This window comes from Chaetodon auriga, chromosome 18 (assembly GCF_051107435.1).
Source record: "Chaetodon auriga isolate fChaAug3 chromosome 18, fChaAug3.hap1, whole genome shotgun sequence".
NCBI classification, from domain to species: Eukaryota; Metazoa; Chordata; class Actinopteri; order Chaetodontiformes; family Chaetodontidae; genus Chaetodon; species Chaetodon auriga.
The window spans coordinates 382,090-404,259 of NC_135091.1; the positions used below are offsets into that span (position 1 = coordinate 382,090).

Below are 22,170 nucleotides of genomic sequence, written 5' to 3' on the forward strand. Positions count from 1 at the left end.
CAGGTTTAACATGAAAAATGACCAAAACACCGGGGACTCACTTCAGTTAGTCACATGACCCAAAGACACTTTGCTGTTTGTTTCTATGGCAACAAGGAGCAAGTGCTCACCGGCTGTTTAGTTTCCTTTAATGCTGTTCACACGTTCACACGGACAGAACCAGGCTCACTAAAGAGCCACCGACCGGCGTTTTCTGGAGCTTCTGACTTCATCACGTGGTTTTCATCAGAGGATCAGAGGCAAACAAGACCCTGTTCAGCTGTGGATCTCAAGACCAGTCCACATGGTCCTGGTCCACATCAAGGCTCCGTCCTTCATGAAGAGTCCTGCTGCTCGCTGCCACCTGCTGGTTAAACTCAACACTGCAGCCAAACTTGAAAGATCTGTTTCGATTCAGATTGATGATCAGCTTCATGTCCAGCCTCCCTTTGAGTTCAATCATCTACTTTTAAATTTCACAGAACATTTCATCATCACCAGTTGGAATAAAATGAGTTTAACATTTTACTTCAGTCGTTGTCGCTCGTCTCTTGATTTCATTTCTCAGTGAAATGATGTTTCACTGATGGAGCAGAAACAGAAAAGTCCCATAAAAAGCTTTTATTCATTAATTCTCAAACAGAAACACAAAGACAAACAAACAAAGAACAAACAGACGATGTCTCAGTGGTAAAGTGTTGACAGCTGCTCCTTCAGCTCCGACAGGACAGACAACGAAGAGCGGCCGCCGCCGTTCAACAGCGCCCGAAAAAACCTCCTCCACATCCTGGAAAACATGTCGCTGCAGAGAGAGGAAACAAGCCAGGCTTAACTGTGAAATAAACCAGGTTTAACCTGTGAAATTAACCAGGTTTAACTGTGAATTAAACCAGGTTTAACCTGTGAAATTAACCAGGTTTAACTGTGAATTAAACCAGGTTTAAATGTGAAAATAAACCTGGTTTAACAGGTAGAATAACGGTCGGTACCAGGGTTCGTCTCCTCTGAACTGCTCTGCCGTCCAGCCGCCATCATCTTTAACGGCGACCATCCTGCTGTTTGTCAGGAGGAGGTGTACAGTTTCAGCCACGCCCACCAGGTCCACCTGACAGGTAGAGAAAGGGGACAGGTTAGAATCGACCAATCCTGGTGAAGGAAGCGTGGTCTGTACAGAGCGGACAGGTGTTTCGTAGTCGTACCAGCTCTGGCGGGGCATTTGGCTCCAGGAGGCCCAGACTGATGTAGTCCTGAGCTGATGGGACCTGCTGGACCGACGTCACACCCTGCTGGAGGTCCAAGTCCACTGAGGACGACCAGTCCAACGGGAAGACCCAATCAGTAACCTTCAGGAATCCTCTGGAGGAACCACAACAAGTACTTAAACTGTCGAGCTCCACAGTGATTCTTCAAACTCACAGAACCACATGACCCCCCCCCCCCCCCCCCCCCCCCGCCGCCCACTGTGTGTGTGGACCTACCTGTGAAGACAGGTGAGGATGTTTGGCTGCAGTGCTGCATGCAGCAGCCTGCAAGAGTGCAGCTGTGACACCAGCTGCAAGAGGCCGACAGCTTTATGACCGACCGACCACTCGCTGGGAACACACTCTGTCAGCTCCTGACACACACACACACACACACACACACACACACACACACACACACACACACACACACACAGGTTTAAGTATTTTTGTGAATACAGCATTAAAAACGAGTGAGGAGACAGGTCTGCGTCTCCATTTGTGGGACAGAGAATGCGTCTTTGTAATGTCCTCAGTACATTTATCAGAGGTACCAGCAGGGTTGTGCTCCAGAAACACTTCAAGGTGTCCGTCCCTGGGACAGGGACGGACTGTGGGGACACGAACCGGAAGTGACTCACAGTGAACACGTGATGAGTCGGGACAGTGTAGACAGTGACGCAGCCGTTCAGGTACAGGAAACAGCTGATCAGAGGAAGACTGTCGGCCGTGGATGAGTCCTTCTTCAGGCGGTGAAACTGATGGAAGTCCCAGGGAACAGAGCAGCTGTCCACCTGCGGCAGGTAAACAACACACCTGTCACCATGGAGACCAGGGGTCTGTGGTCACTGCAGGCATAACAGCACACCTGTATGAACGTCAGACCCTTTAAACAGCGTCTTTTCCTCTTCCATCCACATGATTCACAGCAGGTTCAGACTGCGTCCTGACTCACAGCAGGTTCCAACTACGTCCTGACTCACAGCAGGGCTCAGACTACGTCCTGGTGAACAGCAGGTTCAGACTACGTCCTGACTCACAGCAGGGCTCAGACTACGTCCTGGTGAACAGCAGGTTCAGACTACGTCCTGACTCACAGCAGGGCTCAGACTACGTCCTGGTGAACAGCTCAGGCTGGTTTCTCACAGAGTCTGAAGGCGTTAGAATCACACCTGTGATCACCTGGATCATTCCGACTGGACCTGAGCTGAACTGAAGCTACGGTATAAAAATAAACTGCGTTTCACCTTGATGAGCACGTTGTCGTCCTCTGTTGTTCCTTTATAGACGGTAAAACTTCCTCCATCCAAAACTTGGTTGTAGATGAGATACATGTTGTCCCCTGGTGGACACAACAGGACACACATAAAAAATCAACACATAATGGATTTCTTCGAGGTTCTGGTCTAATGTGTGCTGAAAACCAGTGACGCAGGTGAAACCACGATGCCAATGCGTGCCAGCGGCACAGCTGAGGACCCGGCTGGGACCCGACAGCTGCCTGGACAGCCTGTGGTCTGCGGGACAGAGGGATCGATGATCAAACGGACCATCAGAATAAAACAACATGAGGTCTGAAGCTGTTACCCAGCTGCAGACAGCTGTGCTCCTCCACAGCAGGGAGGGGACGGGGGTCTGAGTGCAAGTCTGAAGAGGAAGTGACATCACAGAGGTCCAGCAGCCGACGCCGCACGCCTGGGTCACAGGGATCCACAGCGCCTCCAACTGGAACAGAAACATCACAACGGCCATTAAACAAAACCAAGAGTTTAACCCCCCCCATCGGAATGGAGCTTCGGGCTACGTACCAGGTGATGGAGCATGGTCCGTCTCCTGGTCCTGGTCCTCCTTGTCTTCTTCCAGTGGAGTACAGCCTCCCGCTGAGGTCAGAGAACTGGCCTCCACACTGGTTTCCTGTATTGGACTCAGCTTTTTTCTGGTTTTTGACACTGGTTTCTGAGAGGTGCTGGGGGGGCAGGACTCCTCCAGACTGTCAAGGTCTTCGGGTGTCCCTCCCTGATGATCTGAGAGTCATATGAGGCGGACATGAACACAGAGTCATCCCATCATAGAGCATGAAGACTGGTCAAAAGAGCCGTGTGACCAAAACTAAGACCAACATTACACTGAAGAAGGTTAAAGGTCTCCTGGAGGAGACAGGAGGACACAGGAGGAGACATTTTGTCAGACATTTTGTGAAATTAAAACAATTTCTCTCCTTCAGGAGACACTGACTGAGAGACACATGATGACATCATCAAAAGCTCAGCGTGCTCCATGATCAAAGGACAGCGGACATCTTTGATGCGTCTGTCCAGACGCATTTGACATTCAACGTTTTTCAGTCAATGAACACAAACTGAACCTGAGCTGAAGCACAAACCACGTCTCCACCTTCAGTCTGAGCTCACCTGTCGAACATTTGTCGAAGTGAAAGCTGTTTTCACTCTGGAGTCCAGACCGGATCACGTCCTCAGTCTGCTGAGACATCCAGTGAAGACACAACACGTGAGGACACAACGAGAATCAAAGCAGCAGAATCGAGCCTGAAGGACAGATTTCTGGATTTTCTCTGTCGGTGTAAATAAAGTTTTGTTGATCTAAATGTACACAGCAGGCTGTAAAAAGTGTAAGAGCTGCTGCAGACAAACTGTTTTTAAGAGTTTTTAAAGGAAACAAACCTTTGAGAGTTCAGACAGACCGACAGCACCTGAGAGACAGACAAACAGCTGATCATCAAACTGTGCAGGCGGAGACGGAGGGAGAGCAGGTGGAGGTGAGACTCACCTGGCCGTGAAGCAGACTCACCTGGCCGTGGAGCACAGACTCACCTGGCTGTGGAGCACAGACTCACCTGGCTGTGGATGCTGGACCTTCAGACACAGTCCTCTCTCGTCAGGCCGCAGGAAGACGTCATCCTGCAGCTCGCCTCTGTTTGATGAGAAAACACGAAGAGGTTGATTTCAGGTGATTGACGCTGAGGCTGGAGGACACGGGCTGCGTGCTTATTACCCAGAAGGCCGTGCAGCAGCAGACTGGGACTCATCATATATTTGGAAGGAGGAAGCAGCTGGACCAGAATCACTGATCTGAGAGCTGGAGCCTTCAGGAACCACCTGCAGGGAGACCAAGTGTTTACATCACTGGCTGGTTTCAGGTCACATGATGCACCAGTCGTCCAACAGCAGTTCATTGTCTCACATGTCGCTTCTATTGTCTTAACTTCCACTGGACAACTCTGTCCATGACGTGTCTGATGCAGCTGATCGCAGCCAGTCTAGACCATGTGTGACACTCAGATCAGAGTTCGATGTTTCCTGTTTCGTCAGGCGAGAGGTCAGAGGTCATCACACAACAGCAGACATTTGTCCCTTCTATCACACTCAAGCCTGTCCCTATTGATTCTGAAGGATCCATCTGATCAGGTCTGTTCGCCTCATCAATCAGCTGTGATCACATTCTTTTCTGGTCATGGTGCAGTCGATGTCTCGGAGGACTGGGGTTGTCCACACAGCGGGGACTCTTCCGCTCATTGGAGACACGAGACACGACTGTGGGTTCGTGACTTTAATACATTGTCGTGTTCTGCGTTGAACCACAAACTGCTTCTCAAAGGACATTAAAGGTCTCCCAGTCTGATTATCAGTCCTAGAATCTGTAGTAGTAATGGTAGTATTATATGAAGTATTGATACAGCGGTGTACCTGTGGCTGAGACCTCCGGAGCATTAAAAGTTTCTTTTTCTTCTCCAACTCCAGACTCAGCTTCTCCTTAAGCTCCACCATACGTCTCAGTTTCACTGAAGGACACAAACACAACACAATTCAGAGGTCAGTGAAGGCATCATGAGGTCTGTGACGGCATCAGTGAAGGCATCATGAGGTCAGTAAAAGCATCATGAGGTCTGTGAAGGCGTTGTGATGTAAGTGAAGACATTGTGAAGTCAGTGAAGGCATCGTGAGGTCAGTGAAGGTGACATGAGGTCAGTGAAGGCGTCATGAGGTCCGTGAAGGCGTCGTGAGGTCGGTGAAGGTGACATGAGATCAGTGAACTCACCGTCATGAGGTCTGTGAAGGCGTCGTGAGGTCAGTGAACTCACCATTATGAGGTCAGTGAAGGCATCGTGAGGTCGGTGAAGGTGACATGAGGTCAGTGAAGGCGCCGTGAAGTCAGTGAAGGCGTCGTGAGGTCAGTGAAGGCGTCGTGAGGTCAGTGAAGGCGTTGTGAGGTCGGTGAAGGCGTCGTGAGGTCAGTGAACTCACCGTCCAGCTCCTGTTGTTTCCTGTCGTTGTACCTCTGAGCTCTCAGCTCCTCTAGGCTGAACTCCTCTCCTCCTTTCCTCAGCAGCTCTTTGCAGTACTCACTCCTCTGAATGGCGCTGCCCTCCTCCTGAAGCCCCGCCCCCCCGCTCAGGTGTGTCTCTGATGACGCTCTGATGGCGCTCTGATGGGCCCACCTGCAGCCAACAGGGAAACCTTTGTCCAGTTTAAGTGTCCTCGACAGTCAAGACAGACAAATCGTGTTTTTGTCCTCTCTGGGCCTCCGTACTGAAACACACTGATGATGAAAACTTACTGCGTGCAGCCATTCGATCCCACCTGCATCTGCAGCCCCTCTGCCATGACTGCACCGGGACCTGCTGGACCAATCAGAACACACGAGTCAGCCTGAACCAATCACATATTCAGCAATCACACATCACAAAGTCTAGAGCAGCCTCAGACTTCAAACTGAAGCCACGTCTTTTCTGTCTTCAGCCAGCGGACAGCGTGAGACCCGAGTGAGAGCGCTGACGGTGGACAGCAAGGGTCAGTCGAGGAGCTGCCGTACTGACGGTCAGCGAAATACAAAATGTGATCAATCAAACTTCTGTGTTGTGGTGATGAGTCTGGATCTTCTACCACAGAAACAATGAGAGGACAGAAAACTAAACCATCAGGAGATCAAGAAAAACCCTTCAAATGTCCTTTTGTGAGCTCAAGCCTCATTTTAATTCAATCATGGTTAGTTTGTCCACTCTGGGCTCCTGTAGAAACACTGTGGTGCCACAAGGATGATCATGACAACACAACATTTTATCAGACTTCTGCCGTAGATCCTTTAAATCCTCCATGCTGGACCTTTCAATGTAAAGATTGTTTTTTGGCTGCAGAAAATGGTTCAAGGAGGAAAAACAACGTTAGAAACAACATCATCCACAGATGAACTGACACTGATATCGACCCAATACTGACTCAAACAGATGCTTCAGGTATCGGTGACGATGGACTGATGTGGTGTCAGATACGAATCATGACGACGCAGTACAATTATATTATACCTCAGTATGTGTTACTGTCTGTTTTACAGCGTCAGCAGAGAAATGTCCTGGTGTCTCACAGAAAAGCTGAAGAAGTCACATAACACTAAACTAAAGCGCCTTTAAAACATACATTTTATAGGCAGACAAAGTTCAAAGTGAGCCGTTAACGACCGGGAAAAGTCAGAGACTTGTTTCCGTTGGTTAACGTTACAGTACCGTCACAGTAACGTTAACGTTACTTTACCTTACACAGACGTCACTTGTTAAAACAGTGCATCCGGATCTGAGCCGGATTTAAAAACAGATAGAATAACTTCACATTCCGTTTGAACCCATGTCATATTTGAGCTTTTAACACCTTTGCTGTAAAATGGCAGATTTTTGAAAGCAGTTTGGCGAAGCTGTTCGCTAACGTTTCTAACGCTGCTGATCGGTCAGTTCGCTTCTTTTAACATCGAAAACTACATTAAGCTTTAGTTTTAAACTCTTTACATTGACTTTTCTTCACAGCGCGTGATTTCATGGATAAAACTGCTGTTTCTTACCTTAAAATTCAATAATGTCCCAGAAAAACAAAGCCGTGCTCACAGTTGGTTTCAAACTGCCTCCGGTGGATCCGATTGGATGATTTGATGACAACAATTGAAATGGCACTTCCGCTCTGAGTGTACGTGTGGTCATACCGCCCCCGCTGCTCGGAGTGTGTACTGCATGCTGACAGTGAACGAAGCAGAGGACACGGAGTCCTCCTCAGTGACTGTCCTCACACTGTTCAATGTCCACTGGACATCAGACAGTTTTATTGGGCAAAACGAGTAATGAACGCGCGCGCGCGCGTGTGTGTAACACATCATGAATCTACATGCTGGTCGATTTCTTCTTCACTGTTCTCGCACCCTGTGCTTAAACTTGAATGTGAATTTTAAGAAACAGTCGGTCCCGTCATGGTGACAGAAGTTGGAATAATTCTGCACACTCAGGTTAAACTTTCATTTCATTTTATATCGCATAAAAGCTTTATTTCACTGAAACAGCCACGGAAGTTTCATCTCCAGCAGGTATTTTATAAACTGACCTGAAGACAGTCACACGTGTTTTCATCAGTTTTTATGTCAAAATAAATGAAGTGAAGCTGTTTTGTTCTCACAGCATCAAAGAAGACATCAACAGACGGTCAGCGGCTCCATTTTCATGTTAAAGTTCGCATCAATGAGCTCAGAGCTTCACTTTCATTTCCACACATTTGGCTTTTATTCTGAAGATACAACCCGGGAGCTTCCGGTCCGTGGTTAACGTGGTGTAACTTGACCAGCTCAGGCTGTCTATAAACGAGTGGAGGAGTCCAGCTGTGAGTCCAGATGTTCGGATCCCTTCAGGTCTGCAGACTCTGCGCTCCGGCTGTGACTGGCCTCACACGCCTCCTCCTCCTCCTCCTGCAGCCGGTTCTGACCCGGCGGGAGCATCATGCGGGACCCGCGGACCTGGACACCGGCATTCGGCCCGGCGGAGCGGGGCAAACCAGCCACCTACACCGGGGAGAAGAAGGCGAGGCTGATGGCCAAAGCCAACAAGAAGTGGGTGAGACTGGCCACCGTGGTGGTCTACGTCCTGTCCGTGTCTCTGGCTGCGGTCATCCTGGCTGTTTACTACAGTCTCCTCTGGAGACCCACAGCTGGACCCGGACTGACCCGGACCGGGACTGTGGAACCGGGAGCAGCGGACTCCGAGACTGAAATAGATGATGAACCCGGTCCAAGAAGTCACAGAAATAATCCAGATAAACTGAAATGTAATAAAAACGTGATGAAGACCAGGAGCAACAGTTCTGTTCATATTTCTCAAGACACGAATTTGTCCACTAAAACTCAGAAATCTGATCAAACCACTCCTACAACTCCCAGTACCGGTTCAGTCCAGTCCTCTACCGGGGACTCCGCTCAGGTTCCCTCAGTCTCCTCCACCGGACCGGCCGAGCCCCCTCAGGCTGGACAGAGCTTCACGTCCACGCCCATGACCCCCGTCGAGCCGCGGTCTGCGACCGCGGAGGATCCGGCCAACCTGCCCACACACCGGGACCCGCAGACGGACTACTCCGGGTCCGGGATGCAGGAGTTCAGGGACAGAGAACTGGTTCTGAGGACCAGATGAAGACTGTGAGAATAAAATGCAGTTTGATGAACCTGATGGATGATTGACAGCCTGAGGTCTTTCTTTAGATACACAGAATTATAAAACACACAGTTTTATTGAGTTATTAAATATGATTGATTATTGAGCGGAAACACTGCAGCTCATCTTTCTTCTGGTGTTTTATCTTTATTCTGTTTCGTAATATTTAAAGTAAATTTTCAACAATAAATCTCTTTTTTTTTTTTTTTTTCAGAAGATGTCCTGTTCTCATTTTCTTAAAAAAACAAAAAACAAAACCAAAACCAAAAAAACCCTCAAACCCTCTCACCATATTTCATATTTCCAATATTCCACCTTTGACCTGCTGTGGACTTCTTCTCCGTTAGCTCTGACGTGGACTCATCATCTTTTTAAACAGCAGCTTTTAAATAAAGTTTGGATTCAGTGACATTGAAACGGATCAGTTTGTCCCGGCAGGACTCATCCGTCCTCGAGAGACTCGAGTTCAGTTTGTGTTTGACGATAAAAACTTCCTGTTTGACGAATGCAGGAAGAAACTCGTTAACAATTAACGTTTTCCTGTTGACTTCCCATCCTGCCGAGCATTTCACTGAGTACTTTTAACTGAACTACTGTAGTCAAGCACACCTCTGAGGTACTTGTACTTTATTTCAGCATTTTCATTTATGCTACTTTATACTTTTTACTTCACTGCATTTATCTGGCAGGTTTACCTTTGAGGTGAACATGAAACACATGATACACACAAAATACAGCTGAGAATACTGCTGTACTTTTACTGCTGATACTTTAACATGAAGCTGAGAATACTTCAGTATTTTTGCTGAAGCCTAATTTTGAGTACAGGGCCTTGTGACAGAGTAATTTTACATGGTTGTGCTGGTACTTGTAGTACTTCTCCCACCCCTGCCTGCAGTCGGTCTGCAGCACCTTCAGGTCTGGATAACTGTGTTGTAGTTTAACCTCCATTCATGTGTTATTTTTGATGCGTGTGAAGCAAAAAGAAACTCATATAAACGAAGCGTTACGTACGTCCACGTGTCGAACTTTGACTCCTGCAGAATCAGACTTCTTAGACAGAAACGAGACGTTAACAAAGTTCCTGAGTCAACAAACCTGATGCTGCTCAACACTTCAAAACAAAGCTGGTTATCAGTTCGTCTTATTCTTCTTCATGAACAATCTCAACGGCTGAAAACTGATTTTTCACCTTTTTATTTGACACTAAATGTTCACACAGAACTGAACAGTAAATGATCCAAAATGTCTTCCTAAGTTTCTTGTATTCTGTTGTTGTATCCAGTCCATCAAACCGCGATCTGGTTTTCCTTCTCCACCGTCTTGGTGGCAGCCGTGGGTTTCTCGGTCTCTGCCTACATGGGGAAGACGAGGAAGCCACTGAAGGTGCTGAGCCGACTCTGATCGAAGATGCTCTGCTGGGACCAGAGGGTGATCCAGAGCTTGTCTCCTTCCTCCAGGACCAGCGCCATGCCATTGGAGCCGCTGCCGTGGGTGCCCCTGGTGTCAAAGACGGCAAACATGTTCTGCCCGTTCTTCCCACCTGATTTGTCCACACTGAAGGTGAAGTCCTGGACACAAACAGCTTTATGACCCGAGGACAGAACTACGCCTCTGTTTGAACAACATGAAGTTTGTTCGACTTTGTTCTCACAAACAGACACAGATGTTAATGCTGTTAAATAAACTGATTGACTCTTAATTCTGTCCTCTAAAACATTAAAATCTGTGTGCTGTACTGTCCAAAAACATCAACTGACTGAGGGAACAACACATGAAGAGATTTAGCGTCTCCTCTGAAAGACAAAGAGCACTTTCATTATTCAGTAATCCGTCAGATGTTAATCTGAAGCACAGAGCCGCTGCCTTTAATCTGTGAGTGAAAGCTTCAAATCCTCAAACCATCATTCATATCAGCACATGAACAAAACACAAAACACAAAACAAAGGAAGTTTGGACAGAATGAAGGTTTGTGTCTTGACTTGACTCCTCCCACACTTTCAGATCCGTGTTGATGGCTTTTTCTGTGGAAGTCATCAATCCATCAGTAGGTTTCAAACCTGAAACATCAACCGGTCGCTCCATCAGTTTCACAGAGTTTCTGGCTGATTGCAGATTTTTATTTTTAAGCCTACAGTCTGAAAGGGTGTGGTGTCCTGGTGTCGCTGATGCCACCTGTTAACAGAGATGTATAAACTGTACCGTCTGAACCCCTTCACTGACCCATTTCATGTTACTCCTCATGTTACTCTTCATGTGACTCCTGAGGAGGTGTGGAGCAGGAGTCACTGCAGGTAAACAGCTGATTTGGAGAGCTGAAGAGGTGGAAAACACCAGCCATCATCTGATGAAGATTTAGCTTTTTATTCTTCTGCATTCATATGCAGGTTTACAGAGATTCACACCTGTGCACACCTGGCAGAGTAGCAGAGCCAGCAGAGCACCTGTTTTCACACCTGGACAACAGCCAGAAAAAACTGAGAGCAAAACATGAACAGCTCAGACTTAGCAGAACAGATTTGAATGTGTGCTTTGTTATCCTGCTCATCGACACCTGGACGTGAAGACCACCTGATCTGTGACAGCTGCAGCGTCCAATCACGTGGTTCAAACACTGTGGATGGCCGGGGCTTCATTTCGGTCTGTGTGGATCACAAGTTGAGCTGCAGCATTTATCCTACAGCTCCCTCACGTGGACACTTGGTGAACTGCAGGCTTACCTAAATCTCTTTATCTGAAGACACTTTAACAGCAGCTGTCAAGTACTGAGGGAAAACATTAATTCTGTGATGATGATGATGATGATGACGATGATGAAGGCTGACATTACAGGCTGAAACTGCCTTTATTAAAAAACATCATACTCTTCATGTTATCCATGGATATAATGAATTAGCGCTGGCTGAAAGGTGTCCGTCGCTGTTTGAGGATAGTGGATGATGAGTGCTGACTAACGATTAAACCACCGACAGACGATCCGTCTCTCTGTCCCACTACGAGACACTGTGAGACACAGAGCTGTTACACATGAAGGAGGAATTGAAAAGTTTTTGTCAAAGCTGCTGCAGGTTAAAGCAGTTTGATATCTGGACAAAAACACTGGATGTGTGGACAAAGCGGGACAGTCTGGCATCTTTTCAAATCTCTGATTGTCCTTTCCTTTAATGAACTGATTGTCATGAAAGGACCTGAAGTCCAAGGCAGCTTTAAAAGGAAGGAAAACCACATTTACAGATTCAACATCACAGATTTACTCTGAACTTTCCACAAAACTTTCAGTCAGAGCTAAAACAAAGCACAAACACCAAAGAGTGAAATGTGAAATCGCTGACAAACAGTCACAGACGTTTCTTCTCAAACTGAGATTCACTTGGTTTATTAAGAGCTTCAGAAACGTTTGTTTATTCCAAGAACATCAGTGAGGAAAAGCGTGAGAGCAACAAAATCACCCAAACACACGAAGAAGAAGCTGCTTCAGAACAACATTACATTTGACCTCAGACAGGGTCGTTCTGACAGCGTGTGAGTCCTCGACGAAAGACTGAGGTCCAGAAGAAACACCCTTCATTTGGGATTGGTTTTCAACTGGTTCCAGTCAGCGCTGAACTGGTTCTAAACTGGTCTGGAATCAACTGAACTGGAATCATTTGGTATTAAACGACTTGGTGAGCAGTACCCTGACTGCAGTCAGGACTGGACTGGTTGGGTGCTTCAGAAGTCTCAACTGGCTCTGAACTGTTTGCAGTTACAACCCTGATCCCAAACAGTCTGAACTCTGCAAGTCAAACCAGAACCAATCATCAATAATCAAACTGTTCACTGACAGCAGCGTCATGTGTTCACACAGTGGTGACCCTCTCTCCATCCTCTATGATTGACCGAGCCTTTCCAGGATGCCCCTTTCATACCCAATCATGATGCTCTCACCTATGACCAATCAGCCTGTTTACCTGTGGAATGTTCCAAACAGGTGTTTTTGGAGCTCAAACATTTAATATTGTCTTTGGACTGTTTTCAGTTTATGGATCACATTCTGTTTTATGGTTTACACAGAATCTCAACTCTTTGGGAAACGGGAGTAGTAGTTCAGATCTGACTGAGCTGGTTGTTTGCTTGAGTTGGTTTTAAAGTGAGAGCACTCTGTTTCATTAAACTGGTTTAGTTTGACACTGAACTCGTTTAAGGCAGCATTAAACATGCACCAAATCCACATGTGAAGACAGTGGAGACGTGTCAGAGGACGACTTCCTTTGATCACAGCAACTCAAAATTCAAATGAACTTTGATTGAAAACCCAACCAAGAAAAACACTCGATAACAACAAGACAGCAGCATTCTCACCGAAACACTGTCTGAATAACTGGACACAGCAAGCAAGACGACATTTACTGGGACAGATTCTTTCCCCGGTGAAGTGGCGTTTTATGAGTCTGTAACCAACTGTAAAACAGACGCTCAACCATCACTGACCAAATTCACAGGAGAGGACAAACAGGGTCACAACTGGTCTGGGTTTCTACTGAACTGGTTTAGGATGGTTTAAGACAGTCACATTGGTGACTCAAATAAGTTCCATGTGGACACTTAACCTGAGGCATTCTGAAATGTTATGGTGGTTTTACAGTGTTCTAAACTTCTTCTGGTCAGTCTGGAACCATTTCCCATGATTCAGTTTGCATCTTCGAAGTTCAGGTGACTCTAAATTAGTTTTGTTCAAAAGTTTGAGCTGGATCTGAAATGTTTGGTCGGTTATAAACATACATGGTCTGGTCTTATATGGAGTACATAGTAGCCAAAACGGCTGGAATAGGACTACAGTGAAAAACAGCTTTACATGATTCATAAGGCAACAGACTCCGTCAAAACGTGACCTCAGACACGTTGACGTGGGGACAGAAGTAGTTGTTTTGCTCTGGTCTGAACCGGTGGATGAGTTGGTGAACCTGTTGTGTTTTCCCCTTCGTTTGGTTTCTTTATACACAGAAAAAACCTCAAACCAAAATGCATCACTGACAGCCAGGTGAGAACATTCCCTCTTTCCACTGAACACAAAGAAAGTCCAGGAAGAAGCTTCTATCAGCCAGAATATCAAGAAAACAATGTAGGTCATTGTTAGTCCAGGTCGGACTTGGATTCATTCTCTGGCTAGCTGCTAGCAACTGCTGATTTCACTGATCCATATCCCAGCAGCACACCTGGCTACAGGAACCATTTTGCTCAAACCTGCAGGCTGCAGATCAAGGTCAGATCACATTCCCACCACAAACTGCTCCAGAATTATTTTCTGAACAGTCTGATACCAGTTCTTCTAAAGGACTGTTTTGGTCTGGGGTATCACGACCGTGTTCGGAGTGATCTGCTGAAACGAATCCAACCCAGTCCGACTCAACCAGACCAGTCCAGCACATGGAAGCCAAGCCGGTTCAGATGAGCAGACCACTTCTAGTGTTTTGTTGTCTTTTTCACAATCTGATGTTCAAATACTCACTCTGAAACACTTGCTTGTGCCTGTCCATCCCCCAACATGCATCACTGTGAAGAACACAGGAAGGAAAAAGACAGAGACGACACACCGACGCTAGTGTGCACCACTGTGACAGTAAAGGCACCAAACACAGAGCATGTTGGACAGCGAGTGTCGTGTCCTTGTGACAAAGTGAACATAGAGCCGAACAATAACTGAAAGGAAAGAAGAATCAGTGTGATCAAACTCAACAAACACAGCATCAGAAAGCAGAATTCAGTCTTTTTCCACCGACTGTGCTCACCAACTACGACATGAAAAACTTAAAGTGTTTCGTCTTAAGAGACTTTAGTATTCTATGAAATAAGTTCACACCTAGGCTAGAAAACGTTGACCCAAAGCTGGAGGCATTGCAGCGCTCTGAAATGCTGACAGACATTTCTACAGACAGTTCACTCCAAGAAGAAACTGAACTGGGCGTCTTCTCACAGGTACAACTTCTATCCCCACGCCACCTCCATTTGCTGCACTCGTTATAGTAGTTATATTTCTGAGTTTGTATTGTCACTCTGAAGCTCGTCCCTCTAGCAGGACACCATCAAACTAACATGAGAAACAGAGAGTGTACGATTGTTTTCAACAGCACTCTGAAGACGCATCAGTTGAGGTCTCTTTTGGAGGTCACGGTCGGTCTTAGCATGCGTTCACACTGTGAGCAACATAACCATGACAAGTCAAGAGACACAAACTGAAAACACATCAAAGTCACAAAGTCTCCAGAGTTCATCCTTCTGTCTTCATCTGACAACCTGTCTTTGGTACATTCTAGTGCTAAAATGATTTGTTGATTGACAGATTTGTCACTTGACAGAGCATTCGTCATTATCGCTTTGCTAACTGGTTCCAGCTGCTCTTCTTTGTGTTTCATCTCAGTTGTGTTTCTTCAGGTTTTTGGACGGCTTTAAGAATCATGCTGAGTTCTGGGTACGAAAGATCTCTTACTGTTTGATGTTTCAAACTACCTGAGATGCAAACACCGTGTATATATCACTGCGTATATAATATCCCAGCTTCATTACGAATAATCTAAATAGTAATATGTATCTCGTTAGCTATTCAGCTGGTTAGCTGTGATGGGCGTCTCCCTCTGACAGTGGCCGAGGACAGTTAGCTTACGTTTCTAAACTTGATCGTTTCCTGTCTAATATGATTGTTTCACTGACAGAAGTTGATTCTGACTTTTAACAGGTGACAGAAAGAGACATGTCATAAAATCTGACTGTTAGCTGTGAGAATGTGACGCACATCTTTCTGTCTTTTTATCAAAGTCAAAAAGTCAAAAAGTGAAAAGCTGCATACTGCTTCAACGACCAATCATCAGCCCCGCCGCTCGCAGTGTGAACGCTTGTTTAGGTTATGCATATACTTTAAAAGTGCAGATTAAAAAGTTGTCTTTTTGGTGTTCAAGTGCATACATTTGTTCTCACATTTATGGCTTTTTTAGTAACAAACTAATATAAATGCAGAGGACAGTCTGAATTGTTTCTATAGTCTCTTGGTGTGCTTGGAGTTATAGTGGCTCCTCATGTCTTTACGGAGGCGGAACTTCTCCCCACAGACGCCGCAGATGTACAGGTGGACGTCCATGTGTTTCTCCAGCTGTTCTCCACCGGGGAAGATCTGGAAACACACCTGGCAGATGGTTTCCCCGGCCGACAGGTGGGAGATCATGTGTCGGACATGGTCATGTTTGAGGAAGGTTCCCTGGTCGCAGACAGGGCAGACGTAGCGTGCCATGCCTTTGTGCATGTCGGTGTGCAGCCTGAGCTGGCGCTCGCGCAGAAACTGCTTCCCACACGTCTGGCAGGTGAACTGCTTCTCCTTGGTGTGGACGGTGTAGTGTTCCCGCAGGTGGCAACGCTGATAGAAGCCTTTGCCACAGATGCTGCAGAAGTGTTTGCGGCGGTGATCCGGTTCACCGCCCTCCTCTAACAGCACTGGGCGGAACAGCTCCTGGTCATGGCAGGACAAGGCATGCTCCAGCGCCAGGTTCTCGTTCTGGAACAGCAGACCACAGTGAGAGCAGGCCAGGTCAGCCGCCTCCAGCAGGCCCTCCTCCATCCCCTGTGGCTCCTCCAGGAGGGATGCCTCATCCTCCCCGTGGGAGTCCGACTCGCCACCTTGGGATTCACCGCAGCGCTCTGCATGCTCTTGGAGCTGGCGACCTTTGATCAGTACCTGGCCACACCTCCCACAGGCACATATATGGCCCATGTGGTTGGACAGATAGTGGGCCGACTTATCCTCTTCTGTTAACAGAGCACCACAAAGTTCACAGGGGGCACAGTCAGTGTCCAATTTCTCCTCTTTGACCTTGCGAAGTTTTGCAGGGAGTCCTGAATCTACGCTGCTGGACATGTGGCCTTCAAAAGGCTCGCTGCTGTTATCCATACCTGAGACACCGGGCTCTGGTTCGCGGTCTGATCCAGTTTTCTCCCTCCTCAAGTCTTTACGTGTGGCATCACTGAACAGTGTGCTACAGTCTCTGTTGGTGTGCTCACCAACCCGGACCACCTCGATCTCAGGGAGTATGCTTTCTTCTGGTTCTGTCTTGATGGAGATGCTCCTGGTTGAACCCGGCTCACCATCTGTCCCAGCTGCCACCGACCTGATGGCGAGGTCAGAGTCGGCCTTGGCCTCGGGCCAGTCGTCCTCGCCTTTACAGATGATCCTGTGTTCCTCTATGCTCTCTGAGGCTGAGCTCTCAGCTTTGCTGGAGTCATTGTCACCTTCAACATTACCCCTCGGCTGATGAAAGGCCTTCCGGTTAGTGCAGGTCAGGATGTGTTCAATTAAAAGTTTTTCGCAGCTAAAGACAAAGCCGCAGTCATCGCAAGTGTAGGTGCGGCCAAAACGAGGACGGTCTTTGAGAGTTGCACTCCTGCCACTGGACCTCTTTCTCAAATCACACGGTTGCTCCACTCCTCCATCCACCAATGGTGGTGCCACCATCAGAGGAGCGCTCACTACCTCTTCCACCACCACTGGTCTGCTGATTGTTGCTGGAACAGCTGGACGGCCAGTGGTGCTGTTGACAGCTTTTGGTAAGCGCTCTGCTTCTGCTGCTGCAGGCTTCTGCTGCTCGTACATGCGAACTCCAAACATCATTTTGCCGCCAGCTGGGCCAGTGGAGGAACTGGATGAGGAGGAGGAGGAGGCTGAGGAGGACGGGGTGAGGTTGGAGCTCCTGATGTCCCTGAGATCCTCCAGCGAGTCTGGGATGTAGTACATCTGTAGGTACGCCATGGAGGCCTTGAGCTCTTCAAACTCATAGCTCCCCACAACAATGCGTCCGAGGTACATGAGCTGCAGGATCAGGTCAAAGCACTCAGCACTGATCTGCATGTTGCTCAAGTCCAGGCGGCCCGCCCCCTGCTGGTCCCGGATGAACATCATCCTGAAGTAGGAGCTGCAGGCTGCCAGGACGGCCTTGTGCGCCCTGAAGTAGATGTCACCAATGGCGATGAGGCAGTCGCACAGGAAGCCCCACTCCCGCTGGTTGTTGAGCTGCTGGAGGACATGATCGCTGTGGCTCGGCCTCGCCATCGCCCTGCAGACAACAGAGGAAGACATGAACAGAGAAATTAAACGGCTGCATTCTTTCTGCTGTGAGGTTTCTCTGTGGTTGCAGAGTATTTCATAACATTTGGCTGGTTGTGCTCAGCGAGGCAGAACCGGCTCTCAGTCCTGCTATGACTCATCAAGATCATACGTGAATAATTAAGAGATCCGACTTCAGTCATTTAACTGCTGCATCAACACAAAGGGAGAACATTTCTCCCCGAAAACAGAATTACTTCAGTTCACACTCGTCTCTTCAGACTGGATTATCACGTGGAGCTTACACGTTGCTCTTTCTTCATCCAACCCAAATTTCAGGATTTGCATTTTAATAATCCGCCTTTTCTTTTTCTCCAGGTTTTAGCTTTTATGAATGAAGAGTCAAAGGTCACTTTGTCACAGATGTGGCTCCATAAACTCAGTCTGATTTGAGAAAAGAGAGCATTTTCCTCATACATTGATTTATCTGTGGAGGCTTGCCACAAATTGATTTTCTTTTTTCTAAATGTTTAAAATGGGTAGAATCTTATTTCATTGTCGAGCTAAAGGCAGTGCTGTGATTGGCTGTTGCCCCTTGTCTGTGAATAGCCCCTCCTTCCCTCGCAACATGACCACAATGAGGATGATTGTGTTCAAAAGGCCATCAAAGGTCATGCCCACTGCCACTGGGAGTCTGATGTGCATCTGTTGGTGACGTTACGCTACTGGAGCTTGGAGCGGCCAAAAAGGACCGAAGACTCACAGATAAGGTGCAAAGTGAAGCAATGCAGCTGTATATATTGATCAGTTAACTATTCGGCACAAATTACTTGTCAATGAGCCTCTGCAGTGGAGAACCTTCCCCATGAAAAACATGTACTAATTCATTGGAGAAGGTGGGTGTGCCTCCATCTGTGTGCACAACCCGACTGTCAATATTAAACACCAACTAAACTCCACTTAAAAACCTGTTTGTGAGCTGCAACCTGTTTTCATTTAGTGACGATGTAAGTCTGCCCTGTAAACACAGACGTTAGCATGAAGCTAAGTTTGAGCTGACGGACTGCTGTTTGGACAGAGGGGACACACGGTCCAGATCCTCTGCTGGTTGACAGCAAGTTTAACGTCACTGAAGGTCATCTGACAGACCTGAAGGAGGAAAAAGTCCACCTGTCCACCACAGGTCCACCACAGGTCCACCTGATCACAGTTTTCTAGATGTTCGTTCATTCATTTATGCATTTGGAGTGAATGAAAAGTGATAATACAGGCAGTGACTGCTGCTCACAGTCTTCCTGTGGTCCTATGAAGGTTTTAACCTGTTTCTCCTTCGTTCACAGCCCAAACCGCAGAGTTATAGGAAGGTGACAGTCTGACACTCATGGCTGGTTACAACTGCCACACGAATGAATGTGGGAAGTGACTGAAACTGATCAGGACCACAGTTTGAGACCAGGCTTTAATTACTGAAATGTTCACATATCAAACACAAAGTTTGCTTTTAGATGCTTCAAACTGAGAAAACTCGTGAGCTCAGTTTGATTAAACGGTGTTTGGTGTGTAAAATGTAAAATGCAAGTTTGTGTAAACGTGTAAATAAGAGCACTTACAGGCGCAGGGAGTCGCTTTACTGTAACTGAGCCGCAGCAGCTCTCAGCTCGCCGTCCGCCCCCGCACTGCCGCCGCGGGCGTGCGGGGGACATTCACGCATTCACCGTCTGTCAATCGCCGAGAAACTCGGCTAGAGACAACCGACAGAGACCAGCGGCAAGCGGTGAGTGTGAACTTTGAAAAGGAAACAGTGTGTTTGAGCTAAAGAAGAAACGTCGGCCACACTGACGAGCTAAAATGGAGATTAGAGCTCCACGGCGGTTAACTAATTCAAGCTAACAGCGGTTAGCATCGGCCAGGCCGGAAGTTACTGCGGGGCGAGTTCAAATATAAAAAGGATACGTACTTAATCAGATAAAGGAGGGTTGTATGGACTGTTTCAAGGGGAACAAAATAAACGCTTTTGTACAATTGTTAAAGCGTGGACGATAAATGAGCTCGGTGCGTTCGTATGTAGCTTTTCAAGGCACGTTAAACCGTTGATTTCGTTACTTCACCCTTTATTTTGAATCCCCAAACCGGATGTAGTACTTGTAAACGCTTCTACTTCGACGGTGTACAGTGATATCGCTCCCGCAAACAGTCCCGCCACCCCCGCACTGCCACCCGCATTCAGCTAGCACGAAGAGCAGCAGGCCGCGGGGATTTTTCTTCACTTTTCCCGGCTAGGCGGCTCTGCGAGATGGACAGAAACCTGTCGACTCACCGTAGGTACCGGGGCCAGCGGAGGAGCTGCTGCTGTCGGCGGCGGGTGTGTGGATGTTCCCGGCGGTCAGGAAGTTTGCTCTCCGGAGGTTTGTTGTCTTCAGGCGCAAAGTTGAGACGAAGGAGAAGCCTCTTCTTCTCCTCCTGCAGGATGAAAGAACTTCCGCACAGTCTGCCGCCTCGTCAAGCGCGACACAGTGAGGGAAGCTGAAGAACACAAAATAAAGCTCTTCCGCTCAATTAGTGGCCTTCAAAATAAACGTATTGGACAAAAGCCTCAAGGAAAGATTTTTTTTGACTGTTTTACACATTTTATTTTGTGGGTTGTTCACTTCATTCTATTTAATAATATGTATTAAACAGTAGAGGAAGAGCTGGAAACACTCATCGAGCTCAAACACGCATAAATAACTTTTCATATTTATATATTTATGAAGTCATTTTTTCAAAACAACCTTTTAGACTTTCAAAGCTGTCAGAACTGTTGACAAGACAAAAAAGTTGGCTAAAATATTATTATTTTAGTAGACCACACGTTAGAAAAAGTTATTATGTTGAACCTGCACAATAAGAGTCAGCAAAACTCATTTGTGATCTTTATTTTGTTCTTACAGTTTGATTCCAGTTCAAATCACACAAATTCATCCTTGATTCAAATGTGTAAACAATGTTTTGTATTTGATGATGTTTCTCATCAAATTCTGTTGTTCCAGCTGATTACAGAGACACGAAAACAGCTTCAGCTTTTGTGATCCTGTTAAAGAATCCAAGAATTTCTCAGCAATAACTGACATGAACTCAACACCAATCTTAAGAAAATTACGTTTTCATGTTTTGAATCGGCTCTCAGGCAACGCTGAACCATGGTAAACAACATTGAACTTAAAATACAAATCCCCTAAAAAAGTTAAATCCTCATTAATAAGCTCGATAGAAAAATGTATTTCCAAACGTAGAAAGCACCAAACAACAGGAAAAGGAGACAATTAATGTCCGCATTGGCTTTCCATACTCAGCTGTGAGAAACTGGGCTCTTTAAAATGGTCTAAATGTCGACACACAAACATGACTATTACTTTGGAAAGGCTAACCGGAAGTAGGTTATGTTCTGACGGAGTGCGTGCCACCCTGCTCCATCTGAGACGAGGTCTCACTCTGACCAGAATTCCAGAAACCACAATTGTTTTTCGAAGTCAGATCAGAGATTTGATGAAGCAGCGACATCTCACTCTCTTTAAAATCTGAGTCATTAAAAATAATCAGACCTAAAAGTTTAGTTTGAGTTTGAGTTTTCAGTGAAACTGATCTGATATTTATGCCAGAATCAAACTTTATTTCAAATGTTCCTCTCTGTGTTTCTGCCAACAGAAAAGTCTTCCGTGACTTCACTTCCATCATCTTTGTGCACACCTGTCGTCCCTCCACACAGGTGTGTTCACTTCTGTTGCCTGATTAGTTCTGAGCTTGATTGACAGCAGGACAACTCGTGTCATCATCCACCTGTGAGTCTGCAGAGACCTGAACCTGAAATCTGAAAATGGAAATACTCAGTTACAAACATTTAGTTACTTCACTAATTTGTTACTGTTGTAACAACACGATTTATTTTATTTCATCAAACTTTTACTCAAAATCATCGTTTGGTCAATAAAACACTTTTCTCTTGTCTGAGTTCTGATTTAGTGTTCGGATTATTCTGTCCAGACCCTCAGGGTGAAGCAGCAACAGACAGAAAGGAGAGATGATGATGATGATGATGATGATGATGATGATGATGATGATGATGATAATGATCTGCCATGAAAACAGAGCGAGCGACTGCTCAGGTGTGACAGAAGCTCACGTGTCACACCTGAAATCATTTTAAACATGAATATAAAATAAATAAATACAATGTGAAACTAAAATAAAAATAAAATTCAGCTCAAGGCTGAAAACAGAAGCTGCAGCTGAGGAGGAGGAGGAGGAGGAGGAGGAGGAGGAGAACCTGTCACATGTTTATAATCAGATCTGAAGAACTTGAATTTGAGTTTGAACAGAATAAGAATCACAGCACTGTTGTGGATCATCATCTTCATCCTCTTCATCACCTGCAGTG

General features: G+C 46.6%; 2 protein-coding genes across 4 annotated transcripts; both read right to left on the reverse strand.

Annotated features, from left to right (window-relative positions):
- Positions 1-586: 586 nt before the first annotated feature.
- Positions 587-7,148, reverse strand: bub1ba (BUB1 mitotic checkpoint serine/threonine kinase Ba). Of its 3 annotated transcripts, none has more exons than XM_076755864.1 (16): positions 7,068-7,148; positions 5,796-5,856; positions 5,483-5,676; positions 4,925-5,019; positions 4,233-4,336; positions 4,075-4,151; positions 3,902-3,930; positions 3,632-3,698; positions 3,029-3,244; positions 2,808-2,945; positions 2,468-2,562; positions 1,862-2,014; positions 1,458-1,594; positions 1,179-1,335; positions 969-1,084; positions 587-781 (listed from the first exon to the last, which is right to left on the reverse strand). In XM_076755864.1, exons 2-16 carry the CDS (start codon positions 5,840-5,842, stop codon positions 664-666), a joined length of 1,743 nt encoding a protein of 580 aa, XP_076611979.1. In that variant the 5' UTR covers positions 5,843-5,856; positions 7,068-7,148; the 3' UTR covers positions 587-663. The 3 variants fall into 3 exon arrangements, with proteins under 3 accessions (XP_076611979.1, XP_076611977.1, XP_076611978.1); XM_076755862.1 differs by having other exon boundaries at positions 3,632-3,701; XM_076755863.1 differs by having other exon boundaries at positions 3,632-3,701; positions 5,796-5,859; positions 7,068-7,128.
- Positions 7,149-11,641: 4,493 nt separating this feature from the next.
- zbtb1 (zinc finger and BTB domain containing 1) lies at positions 11,642-20,234 on the reverse strand. The gene is made up of 2 exons (XM_076755858.1): positions 20,074-20,234; positions 11,642-17,766 (listed from the first exon to the last, which is right to left on the reverse strand). The coding sequence occupies exon 2, from the start codon at positions 17,760-17,762 to the stop codon at positions 15,702-15,704; it is 2,061 nt and encodes a 686-aa protein (XP_076611973.1). The 5' UTR covers positions 17,763-17,766; positions 20,074-20,234; the 3' UTR covers positions 11,642-15,701.
- Positions 20,235-22,170: the final 1,936 nt, after the last annotated feature.

What these genes read in the sequence shown, in the direction of transcription:
- bub1ba (XM_076755862.1), bottom strand. Translation starts at nt 5,842, where the DNA reads ATGGCAGAGGGGCTGCAGATGCAGGTGGGATCGAATGGCTGCACGCA. An exon ending in TCCGGAGGTCTCAGCCACAG is followed by an intron (nt 4,337 to 4,924) that starts GTACACCGCTGT and finishes GTCTCCCTGCAG; the next exon opens with GTGGTTCCTGAAGGCTCCAG. An exon ending in ACGACAACGTGCTCATCAAG is followed by an intron (nt 2,015 to 2,467) that starts GTGAAACGCAGT and finishes TACCTGCCGCAG; the next exon opens with GTGGACAGCTGCTCTGTTCC.
- zbtb1 (XM_076755858.1), bottom strand. Translation starts at nt 17,762, where the DNA reads ATGGCGAGGCCGAGCCACAGCGATCATGTCCTCCAGCAGCTCAACAAC.